Source organism: Varanus komodoensis, unplaced genomic scaffold, assembly GCF_004798865.1.
Source record: "Varanus komodoensis strain SLA01 unplaced genomic scaffold, ASM479886v1 scaffold2, whole genome shotgun sequence".
In the NCBI taxonomy this organism is placed as follows: Eukaryota; Metazoa; Chordata; class Lepidosauria; order Squamata; family Varanidae; genus Varanus; species Varanus komodoensis.
The window spans coordinates 66,208,680-66,234,418 of NW_025335568.1; the positions used below are offsets into that span (position 1 = coordinate 66,208,680).

The 25,739-nt window shown below is 38.8% G+C and overlaps 1 protein-coding gene across 9 annotated transcripts in view; it reads right to left on the reverse strand.

Moving 5' to 3' along the window:
• Nucleotides 1–1,781: 1,781 nt before the first annotated feature.
• CCDC88A (coiled-coil domain containing 88A) overlaps nt 1,782–25,739 on the reverse strand; it is a 110,063-nt gene continuing 86,105 nt past the window's right edge. The window contains exons 26-35 of one of the 9 annotated variants that reach the window (XM_044429634.1): nt 25,477–25,560; nt 24,284–24,487; nt 23,925–23,996; nt 23,266–23,352; nt 22,822–22,902; nt 17,938–18,206; nt 12,349–12,811; nt 11,453–11,491; nt 7,739–7,840; nt 1,782–6,207 (exon numbers count right to left, since the gene is read on the reverse strand). In XM_044429634.1, coding sequence (XP_044285569.1) covers nt 7,776–7,840; nt 11,453–11,491; nt 12,349–12,811; nt 17,938–18,206; nt 22,822–22,902; nt 23,266–23,352; nt 23,925–23,996; nt 24,284–24,487; nt 25,477–25,560 — 1,364 coding nt within the window. In that variant the 3' untranslated portion in view covers nt 1,782–6,207; nt 7,739–7,775. Of the gene's footprint in view, nt 6,208–7,738; nt 7,841–11,452; nt 11,492–11,542; nt 12,812–17,937; nt 18,207–18,264; nt 19,734–22,821; nt 22,903–23,265; nt 23,353–23,924; nt 23,997–24,283; nt 24,488–25,476; nt 25,561–25,739 lie in introns of those variants that run through there. The other 8 variants (XM_044429636.1, XM_044429635.1, XM_044429637.1 and 5 more) reach the window with 8 other exon arrangements.

Consider the following 25,739-nt stretch of genomic DNA (forward strand, 5'->3'; position numbering starts at 1 on the left):
CTCCTTTCACCAGGCTGCTCCTGGGACTCAAACCACCATTTGAGAGTCATTATGGTAGAGCTAAACCATGTCCTGCCTGTTCAATTTCTTCTTTGGATTATTCTGAATTTCTTAATGTTGCTCATATACACAAGCTCATTCCCAGCTTTCCAAGCCTTTGTTTACCTCTATTTTGTGCAGTACAGTCCTTACTGGAACTCCAGTCCTGGCTGTATTCGTATGTGGCATTGTAACAAAATTTGCTGGTTGCTAATAGCCGCTGCCATAAGGAATTGGGAGTGGGGGGAGAGAGAAGACAGCAAATCAAATAATGGGCTGGGCTAGGTCACCTGCCATCTGAGAACAGTTTGCTTTAAAATCTCAAAAGTCCCATTTTTATTTCATTATATTTCTATACAGCTCAATAGCTGAAGCTTTTTGGGTGGTTCACAGCTATCATGGACAGATGCTCACTGAATACTTGGAAGCACACAGAAAGATGTTCCTGTTATTTAGTGCTCCAAACAGTGATATACAGATGATAAGCCATTTGATGCATGTTGCAAACTGACTTAGCAGGTTCTCTTAGCAGCTGGGGCACCCGTTGACTGAAAACAAATCCAATTACTGTAGTGCAATGCACTTACAGATTTGCCAATTGGTCCTTCATCAAATATGATTTGATATAATTAAGCCTGAAAATGCAGCATCCTGATTCTGGTGACTTCCAAACCCAGAATCTTGGTGAGCAAGGCTACTTTTGTGCCAAGTCAAGGACTCCTTAAGCAGGCTTGCTTCAAGCTGCAGTACTTCGGTAGCAGTCATTTCTTCTGCAGTTTCAGTCTTGCCAGTCAAGTACAGCAACAACTATTTCAGTACATCCTTTCACTGTTGCAATTAGCCTTCAGACTTCAGAAACCTTAAAAATAGCCACCAATATTATCCATTCTCCACAGTCCTCTTTTAGTGAGCCATGGTGATTTCCCAAGGCAGTTTTCATTCATCTGTTGATTGTGGGCCTGCACAAAATGTACCTCCAAATCCTTGTTTGGGGCTGCACGAATAAAGCCTGGAGAGACTCTGGCTCATGTGTGTTTCAGTCTCCCCTAAAGCACAGCCCTACTCTATGGTAAACCATCAGTTGTCTAAGATGGTTTGTGCTTGTCTGCAAACATCTCTGTAGCTCAGCGAAAGGCTTTCAATGCCATGCTTAATAACTTGATAGACTCTTCTATCCATCTGATCATTTTAAAACCACCCAAACCAGCAGCTATTTCTACAATGCACAACTTAAGATATTCACTGCCACAAGATGTGAGGAAGCACTTTATTGCTCCACTCAAGCTACTCTGCTATTCTTTTAAAAAGGGGGTCATTATAAATATTCACAGTATCTCACTACTGCATGTGGCTCAACATACCCCAGTTCAAGAAGATCCTGCCTATATTTGATCATTTACCTTCTACCTAATATGGATCCTTAGGGTTAAATCTAATGTATTGCAGAGCTTTCTTCATTTTGGCCCCCCACCCCAGCCTTCTGGGCTGCCTGAAACTCTGCACTGGAAGATTTCCTAGCCCTCTGGTGCAAATATTAAGGACACACTGAGGCAGCAATAAAGAATGCTATTTGACTGCTTCTGGATTCCAGTAATGGAAAAAAAATGACATGTTTGAACACAATACTTGGTAATTAACTTGACTTCCCCTAACTCTACACAGGTGTTTTCAAATAGTTTCTGATCTCTTGGAAGCCCAATTAAGGCTTCTTGGGAAGGGAAAAAAGAGCCAGAGCAAGTTGATTAGTTATTTGGCTTGGATTTTAATAACATAATTAAGTAGTGTACAATGGCAAACATTACAAAACTCCTTAATAAGTATAAGAAAGGAAAACTACAGCTTTCAACAACAGCTTTTGTAAAACAGTGTTTAAATAAGATTGTGTCGCACCCAGGTGCTCTTCCTTTTAAGGCAGTTCCATTCTTAACAATACTTGAGCTACACACATACACACACGCACACATACACCAGAGAACTTACAGTGGCTCCACTGCTGGAGCTGTAATGTCTCTCAGAACACAAGCATTTTAAGAAACGACACATTCTGGAAATGGCGATTGTAACCTTAGCAACAGCAGCAGCAGAGTGGAAAATATTTAATTGTATCACAACAGAACTGCAACTTTCATTTTGCAGGATATTGCCATGTGCAGTGAAAAAGCCCTTGCATTTAGTCCTAAAGGTGCTGGGATAGTGGATGGTGAAGTGACACATCCTGACACTGTTAGATATTTTATTAATCTTTTAAAAATAGTAAATATATAAACTGTGTAAACTGTAATGAAAATTGAAATGAAAAGAGATTGGCTAAAAATTGTTTTCTTCAATTCAGAAAAGGAGTTCATGGAGGTCAGTTTATATTCTTCAATGAGTGCTGGAAAGGGAAGCTAAAAATATACAGAGGTTTGGTTCTTCTGCAGAAAATCCAGGGTCTGTTTTTCATTAAGCTTTCATGAAAAGTGTCTGGCTTTACACAGAACAAATGACTAAGTTTGTGGAGAATGAGCTACAGAGACAAATTATTTGCAGCCTATAAGCCTTGTCCTTTCAGAAAGATCAATGATTTAGGTTTGGTTAAGGGAAGATTGTATTTAATTTTTTTACATGGAGAATTATGCTAAAGCATATACACACACTAGAAAACTTAACCTGTAGTACTAAACCCAGGCAATGTAATGTGCAAATATAGGTACATTACAAAAGGCATGATCCACTATTAATTTCTCTAGGGCAAGCTTTGCATAAAGTGATGCTGTTGCACAACTCCACTTAACCTAATAGTACACCTGCTCAAGAGAAGTTCTAGCTGGATGATGCTCACAAAGTTGCCCATAGAAAGGTAGCATGCCTCTGAAGTAAGTTCTTAAGCCAAAACACATGGGTATTTAAGACAAGTGCAAAGCTCAAAAAGGTGCAAATCTTAAGAAAATAGGTTTGGTCAATCAGAAGACTAGTAAATGCATGAAAAGTACATGATTGTTCCGGAAAGGTCTTGACAAAACAGCAGAACTGGACATTGGCTCTTTGAGATCAGTTCAAACAAAGCAAGCGGATTTGTCGTGCTGGCTATGTATCATCTGCATGTATACAATTTTAGGCCTAGATATTAGGATTATCCTTTTCCAGGTTACCCTAACTTAGAAAGTAAGGATTGCTGTGACCTAGGGTGGGGTGAGACGAACGAAAAGGCCTTGACATTGCAAAGCTTTTTCAGGGTGGTTCCTCTCTTAACAGCACTGGTTGAACTATGTAGCCACCCTTGGCTTTGTACATTCAAGCTTTAATCTGGTTTGGTACTGACATGGTACAATATCCAAGCTGACACAACTTCTGACAAACTATGTTGCACTGGTTTAAGAGATTTCTGGTACATTGTTAATAGCATTAGCAGATACAATGTAATTTCCCACAAAATTCATCATACCACCTAATGCTATTAAGAGTTGTCTCCTTGCTAGTACAACATAATCTGTTTTGTGCTGGTCCAGACTTGGATACTACCCATTGTCCATCTGCTGTGCTGTTTTTACTATCTTATTGCTTTATAATCTTCAAACAATTGCTAGCCTCTCTGGGAGCCTTTGGATATTTCCTCTACTAAATAAAACTAAAGGATGCACAGGACAAGTTGATGTAAACAAATAACATGCCACACAGACATGTGATTTGGTCCTTAGCTCAGTTTTCAGCTCTTCAAAGAGCAGAATGATGCCCAACTAGATGTACAGGTAGATATCTAGGTGGATCTAGGTAGATGTCCACCTAGATGCCTATGATAAAATGCAGATACATTTGTTCAAATTTATTAATTTGGTAAAATATGATTGTGTGAAGGGGTTACCCTGCCCAATTTCCAGAGCACTTTTGTGAGAAATGAAGGTGCTCAGAAGTTCATGGGACATGGCCCTTGAGAGATTACTTTGTGTTCATCACTCCAGAAACTGCTTTCAAATTCCCAGGTCTTTCACTCTAATCAATAATTATGTGGGTACGTATGAAAAATGAGCCTGCACCTTTACTCACTCTCTGAAGGTTCTTTTAGGGTCAGATCCACTTCTGTTGTGGTGTCTGCCTTTGGCCAATCTGATCAGCCAGAAACCATTTCCCTGAATGAGTTGTTCCACCAGGGAGGATCCCATAACTTTTGTAGAACATACACATGGGATGGGGTGGGGTGGGGTGGGGTGGGGTGGGGTGGTCTGTGTGAGCTACACCAAGGTAAGAATGGCTGCTGGTGTGATTATGTTATGCAACAGAATTTTCTAACAGAGTTAACTAAATTCTCTATGACCTTCTCATGCCTAATTATCAATTCTCTCCCATTCTCCGCATTTTAACAATCAATGAAAATGTACCACACACGGCAAGCCTCATGTTTACATGTTGTTCTGGCAAAACCTTAACCATAGGTACATTAAGACTGAGGAGTTATCAACTTATGGTTGCAGCCTGGTCATCTCATGCAGGGGGATGGAAGTAGGCAGCAGCTGAACAAGCCCTCCACATATTCTTGCTGTGATTAGTCCATTTGTGAGGGAGGGCAGAGGCCTGGGTCACCTGACTGCCAGCTCGGTGGCGACTGTATCTGTTATATTGCTCACTGCACAAGCCCTGCTGGTCACTGTTATGGGCGTGACACGGTTCCACACGTGGTGCTCCCAGGACTGGATAGAGGGTTGGAAGCAGCTCTGCCTATCTGGTCCCTGGTGTGTTTACATGTAAGACTTTGCAGCATGCTGTCCATTTGCCATCAGAGGAGGCAGACTTCTGACTTATTCAAAATCCCATTAGTGATGGTCATCAAAGGCCTGATGACTTCTAATGCATATTTTGCATGTTGAATGAAATAACATGTTTGAAATAACATGTTTTTTTTAAACTGTGTTTGATCTAACAGGCAGTTGGTCCAAATCAGTAGGATTTTGAACATACTATAACTTTACTTGAGAACATCTTTGTTAAGATAAAAATAAAGTGCGATGGGATTAAAGGTAACTACATGTGTATGTATTATCAAAGTTTAATGAAACGCAAGAGGTTAAATTTGATACTTGTAGAAATATAATTAATATATTTAGTGACATGTAAGAAAATAAGGTTTAAAAAGTAATATAAACCAGGAGAACTTCATGTACATTTCTAAGGATTAACCAAATCTATCTTCTTGTGCTCTTTGCAAGAATTTAACACACACGCACACACACACACAAGTACACACAAAGATTTAGCGAGTACCAACCACATTAACCATAATGATTATAAAATTATAAAGAACAAATACAGGGTAACAGGGTGCAAGAGATCTAATAAAAGGAATGAATTGAAAAAGGCTGATTATGACATTTATGATGGTCTTTCCCCATAAAACTTCTAAAATCATAACCAGCTCAAAACAAAAATTACAAATTAAAAATACATGTTTAATGTACACATTTTATTCTAGAGTTGGCATTTGTTGAAAACACAAATGGTTTTATTGACAAAGAAAGTTCCAGCAATACTTTTTCCATCATTTTTTCTGCCAAAAATTGGGGTATTGTTATGTAGTATCGTTGTGTAGAAAACATAGATGAATGTGGAGTGTGAATTAAGAGTTCAGTTATGTTTTCAGGTATTTAACCATTTTGTCTTGCAATATGCATCCAAATAAACAGCAGAGTCTTGTCTTGCAAAGAGTAACATCATGCAAATTATGCAAACCCAGTAAGGCTGAGAAGTGCTAATATGCTTGTGAGGCTCCTTTTTTTTACCTGTATTTACAACGAATTCCACAATATACTACAGCCTTTTCCCATTTCAGATTTACAGAATCAAATATCAGCAGAAGCAAATGGCAACTAAGTTGATAAAGGAAGAAAGCAGTAATTGGGTTCCTGGAGAAATTCTTGAGACTGCACAACCCTTGGTCTTTAGAGAGATGAAAATTGTCCCTTATCAGTAGATCTTAACAGTGCAATGTGCAATATAGTCTGTCTTTTAAAAAATTCAGCAGGAGATGCCAGTACAGTTCCTTGATTCAAGGAAAGATGTGTATTTCTTGATTGCTCTATTCATGTAGGCCTGTAAAAAATTTCAACTTTTTTTTTTAAACATGATTCCTATAGCCGGATTCCTTGTTACTTCAGAAATAAAGGCTTCACACTGAGATACTGAAGGACACTTTTCTCTCTGTGTTCAGTTGAAAAGTAGAAAGAGAAGAAAGAAAACATAAGAAAAGTATAAAGATATAGGAGAGATATAAAAAGTAATTAGAAGAGCTAGCAGGACACAATAGAAATGGTTTAAGCAACGATAAGAAAGAAGACAGAATGCCAGAAGCAAATATTATAAAATGGCATCCTCTAGGTATCACAGAGCACTTAGTACACTGCCACTTAGTACACTGCCATGGATTAAGCAGAAATGATTGCCACTGTATGCAGTGTGATTTATTTGTGTATAGGACTGGAACCTAAGGGCAGTATAACCACTCTATCTGCATTTGCTGGACTCACTACTTGTGCAAAAAGGCTTTTACACGTCTAAAAATAACCCCAAAAAAGCAGAAATGTTGGTTTTTGCATTGGGAAAGAACAGCAGAGCAGTCTTCTACAACCTCTACTGACTTGCCCCTTTCTAGAAACAAGTGCTTTCGTTCATTGCAGGTTGTTTCCAACAGCACAATCTTGATTGTACAAATGGTGCATTGCACAAGTGTATGGATACAATAGGATGCAACCCTGTCTTTTACTTTCCCTGCCAATATTTTTATATGCATCATATGCAGGACTGTGCATATGTTGCAATTCTATGTAAAGAAAGCATAGATGGTGATAATGGGGACAGAATTGTGTTGCTAGAAAATTCACTGTATATTACTTTTGAACTAAAGTTACTAGTTCTTAGAATTGGAATATGCAGTTGCAGGTGTACGCATGTGCATTTTAAGGAGAAAGTGGAAGAGGAGGGGCTGAACAACTTTTCCAATGTTAGGAAAATACCCTGCATGCTTCTGTTTCCTTATCCTAACTAGTTAGGCCAGAATATATTATGCAATACTGTAATGAATGACAGCTATAAGCACTAAAATGGTAGCCATAAGTAGTAGTATACTTAATTTATACAGTTTGTAGGATCCAGCTTTTCTTGGCAAAGAATCTGGATTTCCTGGTGTGGATTTTTAAATTTTTAACTGTGGGGTATTCACGGCCATTCATGATCATATGTCACTTTGCCATTTTAAACACAATGAGTTCATCTGTAGTTTCTTCTTAAGGAATGTCAATCAAATCCTGAGAGAATGACTCTCTATATATACTTAGAACTGTTGGTTTCTCAGACACTGAGATAAATAGGAGCTCTGTTTATAGAAGTTTTATAACAGCACAGTGTCACTCAAGATGCACAAAGTGAGCATTGGTAAATCACTTTTCAGATAAAAACTCACTATTCTATATACAGTGATCTAATTTTTGGAGGTGTCTATGGGGAAAAGTGAACAGGTTGAAAAGAAGACTGGACACTCCTCACTTGGATGGATACAACTAAGTGTCATACTCTGGTTTGGCTCGAACAGTAAGCAAGATAGCAAGCCATTTAATGCAAGCAATATCGACAACTGTTAATGCAATGTGCACTTGTTCGTTTTTGTAAATCATGTTAGTTTTTTCCCCTCTGTAAATGAAAGCAATCTCATTTACATGTTGGGTGGAAAACTCACCACGTGGCCCACATCTCATGTAGGGGGGATAATAGAACTAGGAGCTTTGTTGCTCCCTAGACCTGCTTTTTGAATTTCTGTTTTCTGGTTTAGCTTCCACATCTGCAGAAGAAAAGCATTTCACATTACTTGTTGAGCAGAAAAACAAAATGTTCTCACATTGTGACACACATTATGAAGTACCACTGATATCAGGCTTACAAATATCAAGATGAACAAGGAGGGAAGACAGGAACACAACTGATGATTCTATGAATGCTTTCTGTTCATGCTTTTTTGTCACCATTTATTATTGCAAATGTATCAAACAGGAGAGAATACTGGTAGATATAAAGCTTAAGAATAAAATAAGAAGGAAATATATGGAGCTGTGCTGAAGTACATCAGCAGAATTTATTTATTCATGCTAACCATCAGATCTGTAAAGCAGAGGGTTATCCTCACATGCAATAAGGTGGAACATGCAAAACCAAATTATCTGAAATTAGCTATTTGCTTTGAAAAGTGAATGTTCAAGCAATGTTTTTCTTGGAAACAAAAAACTCCCAATTTTCAGCAGAACAATTAATCTAGCACCTCATGCCTCTTTTGGGATAGTGGGCCTGTATTTAATTAACACAGGGTCATTCCATACAATCAAATAAAGAAGTGCGGAAATGCACTGAAGGGTCCATGTGCAGAATCAGCTCTGTGACTGCTTTGCCTCCCACCCAGTTAGCTCAGGATTTCTTCATTATTTAGCAATCTTCCTTTCAAAACTTCTCAAGTGATGTGGTAAGATGATTTATGAGATGGATGGAGTGAAGCAACTGCACAACTAATTCAATGTGCATCCAGATGCACAGAGTCATCTTTGTATGTCAGTTAGTTTAATGGGCTTTTCAAATAACCCTTCAAAGGCCAAAAGAGACCAGTGGAAGAGGAATAGAGGAAGCAAAAAATGTACCATTTTTACTATGTATAGAAGCAGCTCTGGAAATATTTGAAAGAGATACTATATAGGTCAGACAAAAAGGGCTACAATACATCTGGCTTAACTGGCTCAATTTATTATTATCCTTCACTAGAGAAAGGGGTATTGGAATGAATTTTTCTTCTGCTCACACTAGTGAGAATTCACTTTGGTTAAAAATCTGATTATTACTATATGCCAGCAATGATTTCCAGATTTATCTTTGCTGTAAGTTAACTGTAGGCATACATGAAACTATGATTTCCCCCTCAATTCTGTACCCCATCTTTCAAAAAACTCTATATCCTATCTTTCTCAAACTTTAATATGCAATTTTAAATATCCTGTTTTCACTACTCAACCCCCTCCAAATGAATCTCATTATTATTGTGTAATGGAATTGTCCTTTTACATTTCTCAATATTATAACCATAAACACTGGGCTATATTTTTTACTATAATGACAATAAATGTAGCCTAAGTAATATAAGCATGATCCAGACAAAGTCATACTTAAAACCAGACCCACTGGAAAAATGGGTTAGTCATGATTAATTTAAGTGTGGATCCAACTGTACGTGCATTTTTCTGAATTAGTCAGGAAATAATTAGGAAAAGCAAGCAGACTCCATTCTGTGATTATCTGAGCTATATTCTATGCAGTCCAATCTAAGGGCTCTGGAGCCTTCTAGAATTAGGTACTATATACTTGAGAAAGAATCCTTCTCACAGTCTTCATGACCAGACCTGATTCCAGATTTTAGAAGCTCCCAGAAGTATTTTCTTGATAGGCCTCCCCTAGCTTGCTTGTGGGGAGGTTACTCACCCATAATTACACTGGTAGCAACTGTGACCCACAGGTGCAAATTCCCCGCTAAAATTACCACTACCACAGGCAGTAGTGCTTGTGGCCTCTTTACCCATGGTGGCTTGATAAGGACCATAAAGTAGTTCACCGTTCATTAAAACATGGCATAGCCAGGACCCAAAGAACTACATAAGTAGCTTTGGGCATAGAAGGGGGAATGGGTCTTGTTTCTCTTAAGAGCATTCTTCTGTACCACATGGTGCAGCATAGGGCCACAAGGATGGTGGCCAGATTGCAGGGAAAGCCGTATGAGGCAAGACTGAGGGGACTGGGACTTTTCAGCCTGGAGAAAAGGAGACTCCAAGGGGAGTCTGTGGTGACATATAGGTATGTAAGGGGGTTTCACACAGAGGTGGGTAGAAACTAGTTCTCCCCTGCAGAGGAAGGCAGGGTACATTCCAGTGGAGCAAAGCTCAGGGGACCAAGGTTTAGTTTGGATGCCAGGAAATATTTCCTGACAGTTGGGACCACGGGGGGTGGTTGAAGCCCCATTGGTGAGGGTGTTCAAGGATAGGCTGGACATACACATGGTGGGCGTGTCATGAGTGGAGATGGCTGGAGTCAGGGGTCAGATGGAGGACACTTCTGACTTGCTCTCTATGTTTCTATGGTGATGGCATCAACCACCTTTTGAAATATAAATTGCACACATTAACTTTTTGAATGAAATTTCAAGCAGAGACACAGATTGTCATGTTTCAGAAGGATTCTCTAGCTATGACACTTTGTTCTGATACACCATTTTATACTCCTTAAGGCTCTCAAGCTGCTCTGCACATCCAAGACAGTGTTAAGCTTGTATTTCTTGAATAGTATTAATATACATAGCTACTGTAACCCAAGTCAAGATAGTAGTCTTCTGGATCAGTACTGTCTGTACTGACTGGGAGTAGCTCTTCAAGATTTTGCAAAGGATCTGTTTGGAGGCACCAGCAGCAACTCATTTGCTCAATCCCACATTACATACCATTTTAAAACATAAAATGATTCCTTCTCTACAAAGGAAAAAAGACAATCCATGTTTTTGGGCATGCTTAAAATAGCTTTTTGGATCTACTGAATCTTGGCCTTTTTATATTGCTGTAGTAGAAATGAATGCTTGCACACATCAATAGCACTCTCTAGCATGACAGGTTGCACCATGCCAGCTGATGTATGAGCAAGTGCAACTGATGTGCAAGTCACTGTTGGGTCCTTCCCACAGGGTATTTATTCCTAAAGAACTATTAATTCCTGAACAGAAAAAAGGATACCACCATTCTATTTTATTTTTTATTTTAAATACACTGTATAAATTCAGATAAAGCTCTATAATAAAAATTCAGATAAAGTTCTATAGACAATTCATGACCACGTTAAGTACATCAAGCATGGGACAGAAAAGCATGTAAAAAGGAAAGAGATGAAGAATATTGGTCTTTCCAGCAACTATAACATTTAATTGTTTATCTTTAAACAAAAAGGGACCACCATTAGGCCTCCAACTGTACTGCTTCATCAGTATGTCCATATTTAGTCACCCAGGATGCTGACTATCACTTCTTTCTTTTACAGAACTTATATGTGCTGTAAATTAAAAAAGCTACAGATGTGGACTCCCTTCTGAATTTTCCACTAGCACAAGGGGAGAACAACACTTTTTGCTCAAAAGTCTTAATCAGAATGAAGACAGTCACATCTTAAGCACACTTACTTGGAAATAATTCCCAACAAAGGAAGTAAGGCTTACTTCCAAAGTAAACATGTTTATGTGTATTGGTAAATTATGAAGGCATGTGACTTAAATCACTCACAACCAAGTTGTTCTGTTAGATTTAAAATGCCTTTTTAAAAAGCTGGATTGGGCCCCAAATCCACATGATACTGGTGTATCTGAAAGGAAGATAAACTTTACCTGGTTTTTTTGTGCTGTTTCTGGCACAGCACCATGCAACTGGTTAGCATGCATCCAGCAATGTATATGAAATAAAATATTTGTAACAAATAGAAAACAAAAATACAGTTAGCTTGTATTAAGGCTTTAAAAAGGCATGCAGAAAATACAGTTAATGTTTCATGCAAGCTTTGGCATGGTTACAGTTATACATTCATTCACATGCTAAGAAAAAAAAGGTGATTTTTTAATCTCCATTCTGAAAAAGGTACATCTAGCTACTAGCTAATAAATGATTTAAACATGGCCTAAACCAGTAAACATTAACAAGATCATCCACACAGTATAGAAAGGATTACTTAATAGTATATATGCTTATCATACACAACCATATTCATACCAGATAGTTTGAGTATCTTCAGAAACTGGTAAGGGGGATTCACTGTCACTAGTTTTTGACTGGGCAAGGGTTGTAAATTCACTACTAGTCTGAGTCACATCTTTGTTTCTGTCACCAGATTTTTGATCCAGAGAAGGGAACTTGTGATCTTTTTGTGGATATTTCACTGATGGGTCAAACATTTTATCAGCTGTTTTTAATAAAGGCCTTTGGGGCAATCCACTAACATTGCTAACTAATTCAGTGTTCAGTGCCAAAAATGGTCTGGACAAACGGACTGTAGATAACCTACTGATAAGGCCCACTGATGTGCCCACCTTATCACTACATATATTATTACAAGAAAATGTTTTAGCAATACTATCTTTCTCACCTATTTTTGAATTCCTAAGCTTCTCTGAATTAGATGCAGAATGATCTAATGAAGTTATACTGCCCAAGTCATTTTCTGACATGGTAACCACAGCATAAGGAGTACAATTAAAAACAGAGGACTGTTGTTGAGGACTGTACTCACTAGAAGCTGATGCGATGCTTCTGTCAGATGTAGGTGGACTTGGGTCAATTGATACTGGCTGTCTAGTGTCCTTAGATAAAAAATCATGGATACTTGTTCTCCGAGTAGTTCCTTCTGCTGTTGAGATCACATTGCTGGCTCGAGGTAATGTAGCATAAGGATTACAATCTTTTGATTGTCGCTGTGATTGCATGTTTTCTTTAACAGACTTGGTCCTTCCTTTAGTACCCGCTTTAAGTGTTTTGGAAGAGTTTGAGAAGCTGGGATCTTCCATTCTACATGAACTGGGCTTTATAAGCTTTCCATCAGAAAACTCTGTTGTGCTTCTTACACTCTGTGATCTGGCAATGCCACTGCTGTCTGATGACTGTTTCCTCAGTTTATGTCTTCCTGTTAATTCAGCATTTTCAGAAAAAATTTTCATTACTTCATCCAAAAGATTATCTTGGTTTGAAGCCTTCATCTGTAAAAGAGATCCAAACAACTTATTCTGTACCTATTTTTACTTTTCAACATGCCAAGGGAAACAGTCTTGATAGCTTCTGCAATGCAAACATGCAAAACTATAATCTATGTTACAATTTATGCAAATAGTTGATACTTATGCTGCCATCCTACTCTAGTAGTTTTATGTCTATGTTATTCTTAATTGTTCAAGTATACATATTCATGGATAAGGTACACTTTGTTTTTCCCTTCAAATACAGTATTCTATAGACTGATTGGGCTCCTCTGGTCTCTTCCAAGTCTACTATTGTATGATTCTCTGAAATATTCTTACCTTGACATTTTGATTTCTGTAAACAGTTCCAATTTATTTTAAAATTAATACAAGCACTACTACTTCTCCAAGATCACAAAGTTCAACCAATCCTGACCATTTCACATTCAAAACTCACTCATATTCTTCTCACTAACTGATGAAAAACTTACTAAGCAATCCGAACATCACATACAAGGGAGCCTAAACCTGATATCATTGTGTGGACTTGCCAGATTTGGAATTCCTATTTGATGTATTTGGAAAAAATTCAAGATGGGAGAACAAACTCAGAAGACTGCCTTTCCTTTTCAAGAGGTTCATTTTACAGCCAGTTCCTGAACACAAACGCACCTGCATATCTTAATTCAGATCAAACACATTATTTGCTGAAGCCTCTGAAACAGTTCTCAGTCCAAGAAGTTGTACAACTACTATCTACTCATCAATAAGCTGAGAAAATTAGGGCTCAATCTTATGCCCTAAGATTTAGAGAAGACTACAGCTCCTTGTATGACCCAGCCAGACTTGGTTTTTTCTGTCTAGATGTGCATAAAATTGTGCTCTTAGTCAACCTTGTTTCAAAAAACTGGAAAATGCAAATGGCAATAAATTAGTTCCAACCCGCCAACATTATTTATCTAATGCTTTTTATTAGAAAACAAGCAATTATACTCCCTGGTTAAATATAGAGGAATCACTATTTTATCTGTTAGAAATACTCAATTTATTCAATTAAAGTATGTGTGAAAACTGTTTTTCTTCAATAAGAACCACCTTTTTGAAAACCAAAATATTGGTAACTATCCTATGTATATTCACAATTTAAAGCTAGACATAATCACCATAAAAAGGATTTCTGAGGTAGAATTTTAACATTCAAGAAAATACAGTGAATGGTCTGTAATGGTCATTTGTCAAGTGATCATCTGTGCATCACACATATGGGCTGTGTACCTGCATGGAGCCTGTTTCAGGAAGATTTGGTAGCTGAGATGTATTTGGTGTGAAATCCTCCCTTGATCCTGCCCTAGCATGTGGGAAGGCTTCCACTCAATCCTCAGTGCAGGTGACACGAGACTGGGATTTTGGTCTCAATTTGAGGAAGGGGGGGTCCATGGGGCTCAGGACTGCTGAGACACTGACAGGTGACACCAGAGGGGAAAGAGGGTGGGCTGTGTGAATGCACAGATTTACTATTTTATGTATGTTGTTAATTTGTATGCTACCCCACTAGCCACAGGATCTCTAGGTTTCTCACAACATAATGAACAACATTTAACATCAATTAAAAATGATACAATTGATTGTTCCCTCAGATACCCTGGCCCCAAGCCATTTAGACCTTGTATATTATTGCCAGCACATTGCATTGGGCCTGGAAAGCAACTGGTAGCCTATGTAGCCTGTGCAGGACAGGAGTGATGTGTTCATGATGGGCACACTGCCCAGTTTTGAACAAGTTGCAATGTCTGTGCCATTTTCAAGGGCAGCCCCACATAGAGAGCATTTCAGTAATTCAGGCACAAGGTTACCAGGTGCATGTGTAACTGGCAAGGCTCCACTCGTCCAAGTAGAGAAGCAGCTGTTAGACCAGCCGAAGCTGCTAAACAGCACTCCTGGCTAGCAAGTCCACCTAAGCAGCAAGCGACAACTTGGGATCCTGGAGCACTCTAAGGTGGCAAACCTTGTTCTTTGGGAGAGCGCAACCTTGTCAAGGATAGGTTGAAAATTCTCCATTTGGACAGTCACTCCCCACCAACAGCACCTCCATCTTATCTGGACTGAGCTTCAGCTTACTGGCCCACTTCCAGTTCATTACCAAGCCCAAGCATTGTTCAGGAACAGAGGCTGCCTCACCTGGATTTTATGAGAACAAGAGATAGAGCTGAGTGTCGTCAGCATACTGATAACACTTCAGCCCAAACCTTCTGATGACCTCTCCCAGTGGTTTCATGTAGATGTTAAAAAGCATGCGGGGCAAAATGGAGCCATGTGGGAATCCATGACACAAAGACCAAGGTGCTGAGCAAAAGTCTCCCAGGGAGATGGTTGACCAGAAGGAGCAGAGCCACCACAAAGCAGAGCCACCAACTACCAACCCAGTCAACATCTCCAAAAGGATATCATGGTTGATGGTAACAAAAGCTGTTGAGAATTCCAGGGGAATCAACAGGGTTGCACTCCTCCTCCCTCTCTCCCAGCAGAGGTTGTCTCACAGGGCGACCAAGACAGGGTGACCTGTTCTGAAACCAGGCCTGAAGCCATACTGAAATGGATCTAGATAATCCACTTCCTCTGGGAAGAATCCCACTTTTCTCTGGGAGAGCCTGGAGCTGTCTGGCCACCACCTGCTCAATCACCTTGTCCAGATAGGAGATGTTAGCAGTTGGTCAACAGTTGTTCACATTGGCTGAGTCCAGGGTAGGTTTTATTAGGAGTAGTGCACTCAGTGCAATTGTTAAAGCAGGTGGCACCACCCCTTCTGTTAAAGAGGCATTGACAACTTTCTGGATCTAGACTCGACTCCCCTCTGTATCAACCAAGACAGGCAAGGATCAAGAGAGCAGATCATAGGCTAGACAGAGTCAACACCCTGTCCAGATCCTCAGGGGGCAAGAGCTAAAATTTATCCAGTAGAATGGAACTAGATGGCATCCTGGACACCCCCACCAATGGAACTGGGGTAACTGAAGAGTCCAGGTTGTTTTGGATCCAAGTGATCTTATCCTTAAAGTGCTGAGCAAATTCATCACAGCAGGCCACCAGGGGCTCTGCTGGATGACACAATGAGGACATGATGCTGGCAGCGATAAAACACTTCCATGCTACCTTCATGGTCACAAATAGGCTCAATAATGAGCACTAAGCTGTGTTTGGTCAGATTTGTCTCAAGTTCTCCTCCACCTGAGCTCTAGCCTCGAGAGGGTGATATAATCACAATGAACTATAGGCCAACCCTTCTTCCCAGCCTTTGAGATAATGTGGTTGCCACACCAAGTACCCAGGTGGACAAGGCTGAACAAGAGTTGCTCCCCCAGCCTCATCCTCACAAGTCTTAGTAATACAGGGTAGGCCAGTCCCCAGATCTGTGATTAGTGTGGATGAGGATGGTGGGCACTGGGAAATGAAGTCTGCAAACATAGAGATGGCAGAGGAGGGAGAACTTATCTCAAGGCTGCCATCTCCAGGTCTTCAGACAGACCCTAGGACTGACAGGGTTGGGAAATGCAGAGAGGAGACAGGGGAAAAGAGAAAGACATGCCTGTTACGATTCCTGACTCCATGACGTGGTGTTGAGAGGGAAGGGCTGTTTGTGCAGATCTAAAAGGCCTGCACTCCTCCAGAGGAGCATACAGAGGGAGGGAGCCCAGGGTTACTGCAAAGAAGAGTTCTCAAAAATAGTCTCTAGTTTGGGTTCAACAAACCACTTAGTGCATGCTAAGAGACTCTTCCTTTGTTGGTTATTAGTTTGCTGGTTGTATATTGAAAATAAAATGCTACCCCCCAAAGAATTGCCTGTTATTTGAAAGGAAGGAGGAGGAAACCCAGCTCCCAACCCTTCCAGTTTTTGAGCAAGGGGGGAAATAATGCAGGTGGGCAAAAGGACAGTGAAAATCAAATCACCTAAATTTGATAGCTTTGAAATTAATCCAAATTATTTTAACATGATTCAACTGTATGAAAAATGAGTGCTATTCCAGGTCTGGTTACAGAGGCAAGAAGCACATTTTAACATCCCAGCAAAAACATGCAATGAAATTACATCTCAAAGTTTTTTCACAAACAGTATAGAAACATCCCTAGATTACTTCTGAGTTATTTTGGCAATGGCTTTGTGTATCCTAGCAAGGATGCTGGAAAAGTTCTTTATGGATTGGGAATACCTATCCAGTTGCATTTTGAGATATACCCTACAGTGATACAGATCTATTTTATGCATGGCTCTTTACCTCACCCCTTACATTTCAGAGAATAAGCACCCATATCCTAATGAACTTCTATATTTATAGGTTAGATTATGTATACTTTTGCTGAATAGATTTCATATTAGAAATTCAAAATATTTATTTATTTCATTTTCATACCATCCAATAGCTGAGGCTCTCTGGGCGGTTAACAAAAGTTAAAAACAGAAAAACAAGAAAGAGAAAAACATTAACATCATACATTAAAACCACAGCAATTGCAACTGAATCAGCACAGAGGTATAGCAGAAGTATATGATAAAATGCAATAATAAAACTAAAGTTAAAAGATTAACTGTTAAAATACTTGGAAAATATAACAGTTTTCACTGGCACTGCAAGGAATACAGAATAGGCGTCAGGCACCCCTCTTTGGGGAGCTCATTCCATAGCCAAGGTGCCGCAACCAAAAAGGTCCTTATGCTGGCAGCCACTCTCTTTACTCCCTTCAGAGTGGACTCCCAGAGAAGAACTCCTGAAGATGACCTTAGTACATATGGGACAAGAGGCGTTCCTTTAGATAACTTGGTCCAAAGCTGTTTAGGGCTTTGAATGTTAATACTAGCACTTTAAATTGGGCTCAGACTGCAGCCAGTGCAGCTGAAGAGGACTGGTATGCTCTCAGAAGCCAGTCCCCCACTCCTGAACACTTCATTTCAGAACGTTATTAAATTCATACATTGTCTGTTAGTAATTTTCTTCTGAATATCCCAACTAAAACTTGAATGCTGGTTTTAACATTTCAAAGTTGCCATGGTTTTCTTCTATTGGAATTCAAATCCCAGTAACTTGCAAATCAAAAATCATATTGCTCTTTAGCTGTAGATTCAGTCTCCTAAAGTTAAATATTTTTCAGCCTACCTCAGTTGAAGTAACCTTATTACTTTCTTCCAAGAATTGCTGCAGGGTGACCACTTCACTTCCAGGCGAGTCAGTCTTAATTCTCCGTGTTCCTTGTTTATCTACAGTTTCTGTCATTTTATGATGGATCATGGGGCTAGACCTGGTTTGACTTTTCAGATACTGGATGGGACTGCTGCTGCTGCTGGACCATGCTTCGTGATCATGAAGCAAGCTAAACTCTCCACTGCTGTGGCTCTGAGGCCTGCTTTGGTTATTAACTGCACCTGCTTTGGGGGTAAACAGTATTTTTATTAAGTAAGTTAAATCTCTTCTCTCTCCCTCTCTCCCCCACCCCCCACCACACAGAACAAATGTTAACAAGTGTGTTATGAATGAGATCGAATGCACTGAGGAGTGCTTTAACACATTGAACAGTCCTAAGATACTCAAAGATGTATTGAAAAGCTGTATAAAAATACCATTTCCTTGCCTTAACTTTTATGGCTATTTAATATGACATTTCATCTTTTCAATTAAAAACATACAACCAAAAAGGAGTAATTTTTTTATTCTTTTTCAAGAGTATTTGCTCTGAAGACACAAATATATACAAGGTATCTTTATGACTCAGTTCAGGTTCAGAAATAATGAGAAAATGTTGACATCAACTATTATCCATGAAACACTCCAAAAATTAAATGTAAAACATGGAATATGAAGAAGGTATTTTCAATCTTATCAAGAAATATCTTTATAGAAAGACTTCTTTAAAATGCATTTTACATAATGTCAGTTTTAATTTGCCATATCTATGACTTGAAGGAGAAACATTACATTTTGTACAAAACAAAGGTTTATTGTTGTTATGTGTCACCAAGTCATCTCCAACTTAGGGTACAAATGAATGTCCTGTCCTCAACAACTCTGCTCAGCTCTTGTAAACTCAAAGCTGTGACCTCCTTTATAAAACTGATCCATCTCATAGACGGTCTTCTTCCTTTATTCCTTTGGCTTTCCTAGCATGATTGTCTTCTCCAGGGAGCTTGCCTTCTCATGATATCTCCAAAGTATGAAATTTTGTTGTTTTTGCTTCAAGTGAAAGTTATGCCTGGATTTAAGCTAGGATCTGCTTGTTCATCTTTCTGTCAGTCCAGGGTATTTGCAAAGCTCTCCTCCAGTATCATGGTTCAAACACATCAAGTTTTTTCCTGATTGTCTTCCTCACTGTCCAGCTGTTACACCCATACATAGTGGTGGGGAATACAATAGTGTGGATGATCTAGGCCTTGGTCACCAGTGAAGAGTCCTTATACTTGATGAACTTTTCTATTTCCTTCATTGTTGAGCCTCAGTCTTCTTCTAATTTCATGGCTGCAGTCTCCCCTTACATCAATCACTGAGCTAAGGTATGTAAAATCTTTCACAATTTCAGTTTCTTCACTGCTGATATTAAAATTGCATAATTCTTCTCTACACACGATTCCTTTCCTTAATGTTTAGCTGTGGTCCTGCTTTTGCACTTTGTTCTTTCACTTTTATCAGGAGTTGCTTCAATTAATTTTCTGATTTCTCTCTCCAATTTCTATATTGCCATTATTTGATCACTGAAATACGAATTTGCAATAAATAGACAGTTGGCTTCATAGAATTGTACAAGTTGTTCTTCGGCCTCATTTGTGACCCCTAGGCCAAATTCTCCCACAACTTTTGATTCAGTTTTGCTTCCTACCTTTGCATTCCAATCACCTATGATTATCAGCATGTCTTGTTTTGGTGGGTCATCGAGACATTTTCAATTTCTTCTTCTTCAACATCTGTTGTTGGAGATTGAACAACAGTTACATTGACAAGTTTCCCACAAATTCTGACTGATATGATTCAGTTGGATTTTACATTATAGCCCCTTTGACCATGCAACATCTTGCCTCAGAATTAGGGCCACTCTGTTTCTTCTGAGTATGTGATTTCCAGAGTTAAACACTTTGTGTCTGTCTGAGTGTAAATGTCCCTTCACATGTTTAACCATTCTAATCCTTGCTTTGTGGTGTCCAGTTTGCCTTGATTCATGTGCCAATTGTATGTGTTGGATTTTCCTTTTGCCTTTCTGTATGTAAGCCACTAGATTTCCTTTTGGCTTTAGTCTACTAGTGTAATTAGCAGCAGTGCTATTCATACTCGTCCTTCTCTCTTCCCCAGTAGCTGAGTGGCTTCCAACCTGAGTGTCTCATCTTCTAGCACTATCACATTTCATTTTGGATAGTCTCTTCACTGGGTTTACAAGGTAACAAGATTCAGATGTGTTTATCATTGCCTTCTTCTGTGCAGTATAAACCAGAGTTAGCTTGAACTTCACTGCCATTGTCTATGAGAGAATCTTGCCAGTGTTACCTTCCACTGCTGCTGGCGCACAGGAGCTGCCCTCCAGGAGTTTCTCAGTCCCCATCATTTGAGATATCCATTATCTTTTGTTGGTGTGACAGTTACTCCTGAAGAGTGGACATGTCCTAGTCTAGTATCTTAACTCTGACCATTCTGCCTTGGACAACCCTGCCAGAAGACCATACTACCATTGCTCTTGACTCCTCTAACACTCTGAACACCCCTTACCTTGCTAAAGAAGGGAGAAGAAATGCTAATTCAGTTAATGTCAGGGTTTCTTAAAAATTCCTTTGTGTTAGTATGAATTACACCTGAAATAAAACATGTAGAATATTCTACCAATTCTACTGACCATATGTAATGTGCAACATATGCTACTGGAAGTAATGGTTTGTATTGGAATATGACAAACATTTTATAAAGTTTTCTACTATACATGTTTTCTATTGATCAAATACTACTGAAACATCTAATGTAATTTTTTTTTTAAATAATTTGTTATGACACAGTGGGCCAGTCTGCATGAATTAGCAAATTCTGAGTTAAGTTAACCCAAGATTTGCCATGAGCAAGCATGAGTTTTTGTTATATACACAAACAGATGTAAACAAGCATTCTGCCTCCAGTGCACACCTCACTTCCACATTTAATAAGCAACCTAGACTTGACTGGGTCTTAGGTTATGCGTTTGACATGCAAACTTGCAGTGCAGGTATTTGTAAGGGCTGAACAACCCAGCAGTTAAGACAATAGCAAACCATGATATCATTTATCATGATATAAATAGAAAAATCTGCTAGGTTGCACGGCCCTTAAACAATCCAGCAACCCAAGAGCCACAGGTCATGCTTAACAACTTAGCTAATACAACTTATCTTATGTTGCCGATTAAAAGTAGAAGGGAGGAGTTGGAGGAAAATAATGTGCAAGTGTACTCACTTCTGTTCATGCAGAGGAAAAACTCTTGCTTGCTCAGTCCTGCTAGGTGCATAGCAAATTCATGACTGAATTTACCCTAAATTTGCTGTTGTGTGCAAACCACGTAACTAACTGTTGATTGTGGCTTGGTCTTGTCTTGCACAGAATTTGGTTTAACAACAGAAGAGGAGCAGGAGCATCCTGTAACATGTGCCTAAAGGCCAATAAGCGCATCATCTATCCTCTTGGGTCCACCTATTTGAAACTTGGCACACTAATAACATGAATTTTATTACAGCTATCTATGTAGTGATCCTTCAGCATTTTTATCCATCTTTTTTCTTCGCACCCCCTTTTGATTCAATAGCTCTTATTTTTTTCCTCTTTTACTTCCTTTGTTCTCTTCCCCCGCTCATTCCATTATCTTCTTATGAACATTAGCCTCTCTCTTCCACCATCTCTCCTACGAACCCATTTTCATTATTTTCTTTTTTTCCCCTTTCTCCTATTCTTTTGGTAACAGCTACCTCAACAATGGCTGTGCACATTTTTTAATGTAACTCGTTCTTTTGACCCGTGTCTATTTGACCCACTTCTCAGAGCCTTCTGCTTTTTTCCCTCTTACCTTTATATATTATCCACTGACAACTCTTGGTTTTATGCTGCTTTTTCACCCTTCCTGAAATCTATCAACTCCAAACTGACTTTGATTATGCCTTGCTCCACTATACTGCCTGTCTTCTAAACGACAGGTTATTGGGAATATCCATCACGGACTTCTGTTCCAGTAGCACTATTGAAGAACACTGAAGACCAATGCTACCTCTGAAAGCTAAATTAATTGCTAACATTCTGGAAGCATGCATTCAGATATGCTTCAGAGACCTTTCTATAGGTCTCCCCACAATTAAGATAATTGTGCTGGCACCTTAGCTCTGAAATGCTCTCTAAAGAGATTAAGCAAGCTCTATTTTACTTTTTTAGTATTAGGTATAATCTATTTATATTCCCAGGATGTTCAGATTCGTAATGTAAAAACTGTTGTTTAGTTTATGCTGTTGCTATCCTGTACAGAGTTATTACTTTTTTGAAGGGGAGGGGGTTATTTTTACACTGCAACTTGTTCTGGAAATGTCTAAATAGATGAACAGGTTATTAAATGCTTGAAATACAAATAAAATTGTAAATAACTACAATGCAAAAGATGAGATTAGTGCCCAAAGGCTATACATGGCAAATCACTTTTTTGTCTGACATGACATTTGTTTATGTTTGTTTCAAGATGACCTGGAAGTATTTTTTTTCCTAACTTGTACAGCATATGATAATATATCCAAATATACTTTGTAACTATATTGGGGAGCTGATCAGTGAGTAGCAGTAGCAAAAGTACACATAAAGCTAGATGAAGATCTGCAGTATTCACTGTGTTTTCCTAATTGATTTATACAGATACTTAGCCCACTCTAGTTCAAAGCTTCATTTAAAAAGAAATGCAATGTACAAAATAGTCAAAGAAAAAACACATGCCATGAATCACCTCTCGCCCACCCAACCCAAAATATACAGAGAATGAAGCACGTTTCAATTTGCCTAGAAGCATACCTTTGACTTCATGGAGTGAAGCATTATTATTGCTATTGCTAGCGGATGTTCTGCCACTATCAAGACTGGCTGGTCTGGAAGCTAAATGAAAAAATCAGTAGATAGCATGAAGCACATACCACAGCAGATGAGATTATGCCTGGTGCATTCTGCACACAGAATGCACTGAGGCAGGACATCATGCACTACTGATATTGCACAAGCTGAACATGCCCACCATTGAAGTGTAGTTGTAACAGGCAAGGAAAAGATGGTGTTTCCAGGCAGCACGAAATAACCCTTCAGAAAAGGGTATGAAAGGAGCAAATATGGCACACAGAAAGAAACAGAAAAATCAGATGCACTTTTAGGGTTGGAATTAGTTTGTTGGTAGGAAGAACCAAGGATTTTTAAAAGGAACAATATGGCAACATGCAGAAAACTAGTCATGATTAAGGCACTTACAACAGATCTGACATGGAACTTTGCACACTGCAGAAATGCCACCAACAGGAGGAGCAAGAGCATCTCCACAGTTAATATCCTGCACTCCTAACCAATACAAGCACAGGGGCAGCTTTAATACATTTTAAAATACTGCATTATTTTGACTTAAGGTGTTTTTTTTTTTTGTTGTTGTAAAAAACAAATAACTTGTAAAAAAAACTTGAGGTATTTTTATTTGTTCATTTGTAAAAAAATTACAAATTCTAGCTATAACGGACATTCCAGAAAGATATTTCATATTTTTACAATTATACAAAATCGATACAGGAAAATACAGTAATTTGTAAGACTCCGAGAAACAGATTTCTTAGCAATTGAATTCTAAGATATTGAAGATTTAGGGGTGAGAGAAGAAATTTCGATTCTGTTCAGGTGTACTTCACACTCAATTGGTTTGTTTTGGTTAAGAAAGACAGAGTGAAAAACATGAGGCATAAACCCCATAATTAAACAAGATGCAAAGAGAAGGTAAGATGCAAGATGGCTGCAGGAGGAAGGCGAGAAAGAACAAGAGCATGCACATCTGCAGTAGAGGACTTTTCTAATTCTGAATAAACACTACTAGCATTCCCTCAATAGGTCCACAGTTCTGCACTCTTGTAAAGCAGAAATCTTACCATGAATTCTCGATCCTGTACTAGAATCATCACTTATTCCTTGTGGACTTACATCTTCAAAAGATGTAGCATCTAGATGGAAAACAAACCATTTTATTGCAAAAACATAATTTTGAATTCATCATCTGTAACATGCTGTGAGATATTTTTCTGACTGATCCTTTTTTTTTTAATGTTCCCCCGAACAAGTTTAAAAACACAGCAAACTTTCCCCATCCTATTACTTCATAGGTCTGTATCTGTTACCCCAGTTATTTGCTGGAAAAGAATGTGAAGTATGAAGCACAAATTCCAACAATACTACAATTCTACTGTTACCAGCACAATCACACCACACTGTGAAAAGGTTCTACCTATACCTTTATTATTAAGCAACTGCTTGGATCTCAAGCCTGCAGCAGAGTTGACAGTTGCAAAGTTGATGGATGTAGTAGAGAAGGCCATAGATCCCAATTCTTTTCTCCTTTTACCCGTAGATAAATCATCAGGACCCTCCAGATGCTCAGAACTACCTGTCCATTGTCCTCCTGCTAGGACCATGGACTGCATCAGGTCATTCATGGCTGGGATGTAAATGAAAGCAAATGAATCAGCATGGTTCAATGTTTTTTAAATTTTTAATTTGCACTGTAAAATGCTTCACACATATCTAAGAATCAGGGTATACTGAAAACTACAGTCCACAAGGTCATAAATGTAGCAACATGCAATTGGCTGAATGAATGAAAGGTGTTAAAAAGCCAAAGCCTTCTTGTAGAGATTATTGTAACTGCTTTTTATAAGCTACAACCGCCATGCTTGTGCTGCGATGCTATGCAATAGATAAATGTATGTTAGAAGCTCTGATATGTTTTGCAATGACAAAATGGAATGAACAGGATAGGTGAGCAGAAGTGCTAATACAAAGTCAGTGTTAGCAATGATAAGGGGTCCTTCAGTGTAGGTTTCTGCAGGAATAAACTATTTTGCATGACACTAGAGAAAAAGATCCAAAATAAATGAGTCCGATGAAAGATATCCTGACAGACTGACTTCCCCAGCTTTATAACGAGCATTTCAATACTGAAGAATAAATGACAAAAATATGGACGTTCCCCCTCCCACCGCCCTACAACATGAAACACCAAGACATTTGCAAGGAATAGCAGGCTACTATTTATCTTTGTACTGGTTTTTCCCCCAGATGTCTTTCTATTTTATGTTATAAAACTGATGACAAAGAATTGAGTGCACTATATCTTTATATACACATACATGTGTATACGTTCAATCCATATAATTTCTGTAACTTGAGCACAGAAATGCACATTCAATGTGTGCATGTGTAAATATATATATATAGGGTGTGTGTGTGTGTTATTTCTACATAGCAATAGTTATGTGTATTGAGTATCATGGTGTTTAGAAACATTGCTTCAGCTCCTTGTATTACAGCAGGACTTGCACTTTGCAAAATAGGAAAAATAGCGCAGTCCAGGGAAAGGTTAGTGAAATTAGTAATAGAAGCCAGTGTAGCCATTTAAAAAGAAGCTGAACTGTCATAAAATCTTACACATGGAGCGACGGTAGAAGGCCTTCATTTTGTCTTTTTCCTTCGGTCTGTTCCTCAAAAAGGGCAGTCTTTTCAGTGCAACCACTTTTATGTCATAGCATAGGGAAAAACGGAAACGGAAAGATGAAAGAAAAAGGGGAGAAGAACAGATGGAAGTTAAATGTTGAAACTAAGGACAGAAATGAATGCTTGAGTTTCCGCTAGGTGTACTTTACTAAAAGCTATCAACCTCATGCTGCTGAATGACAATGGAATATGAAGCC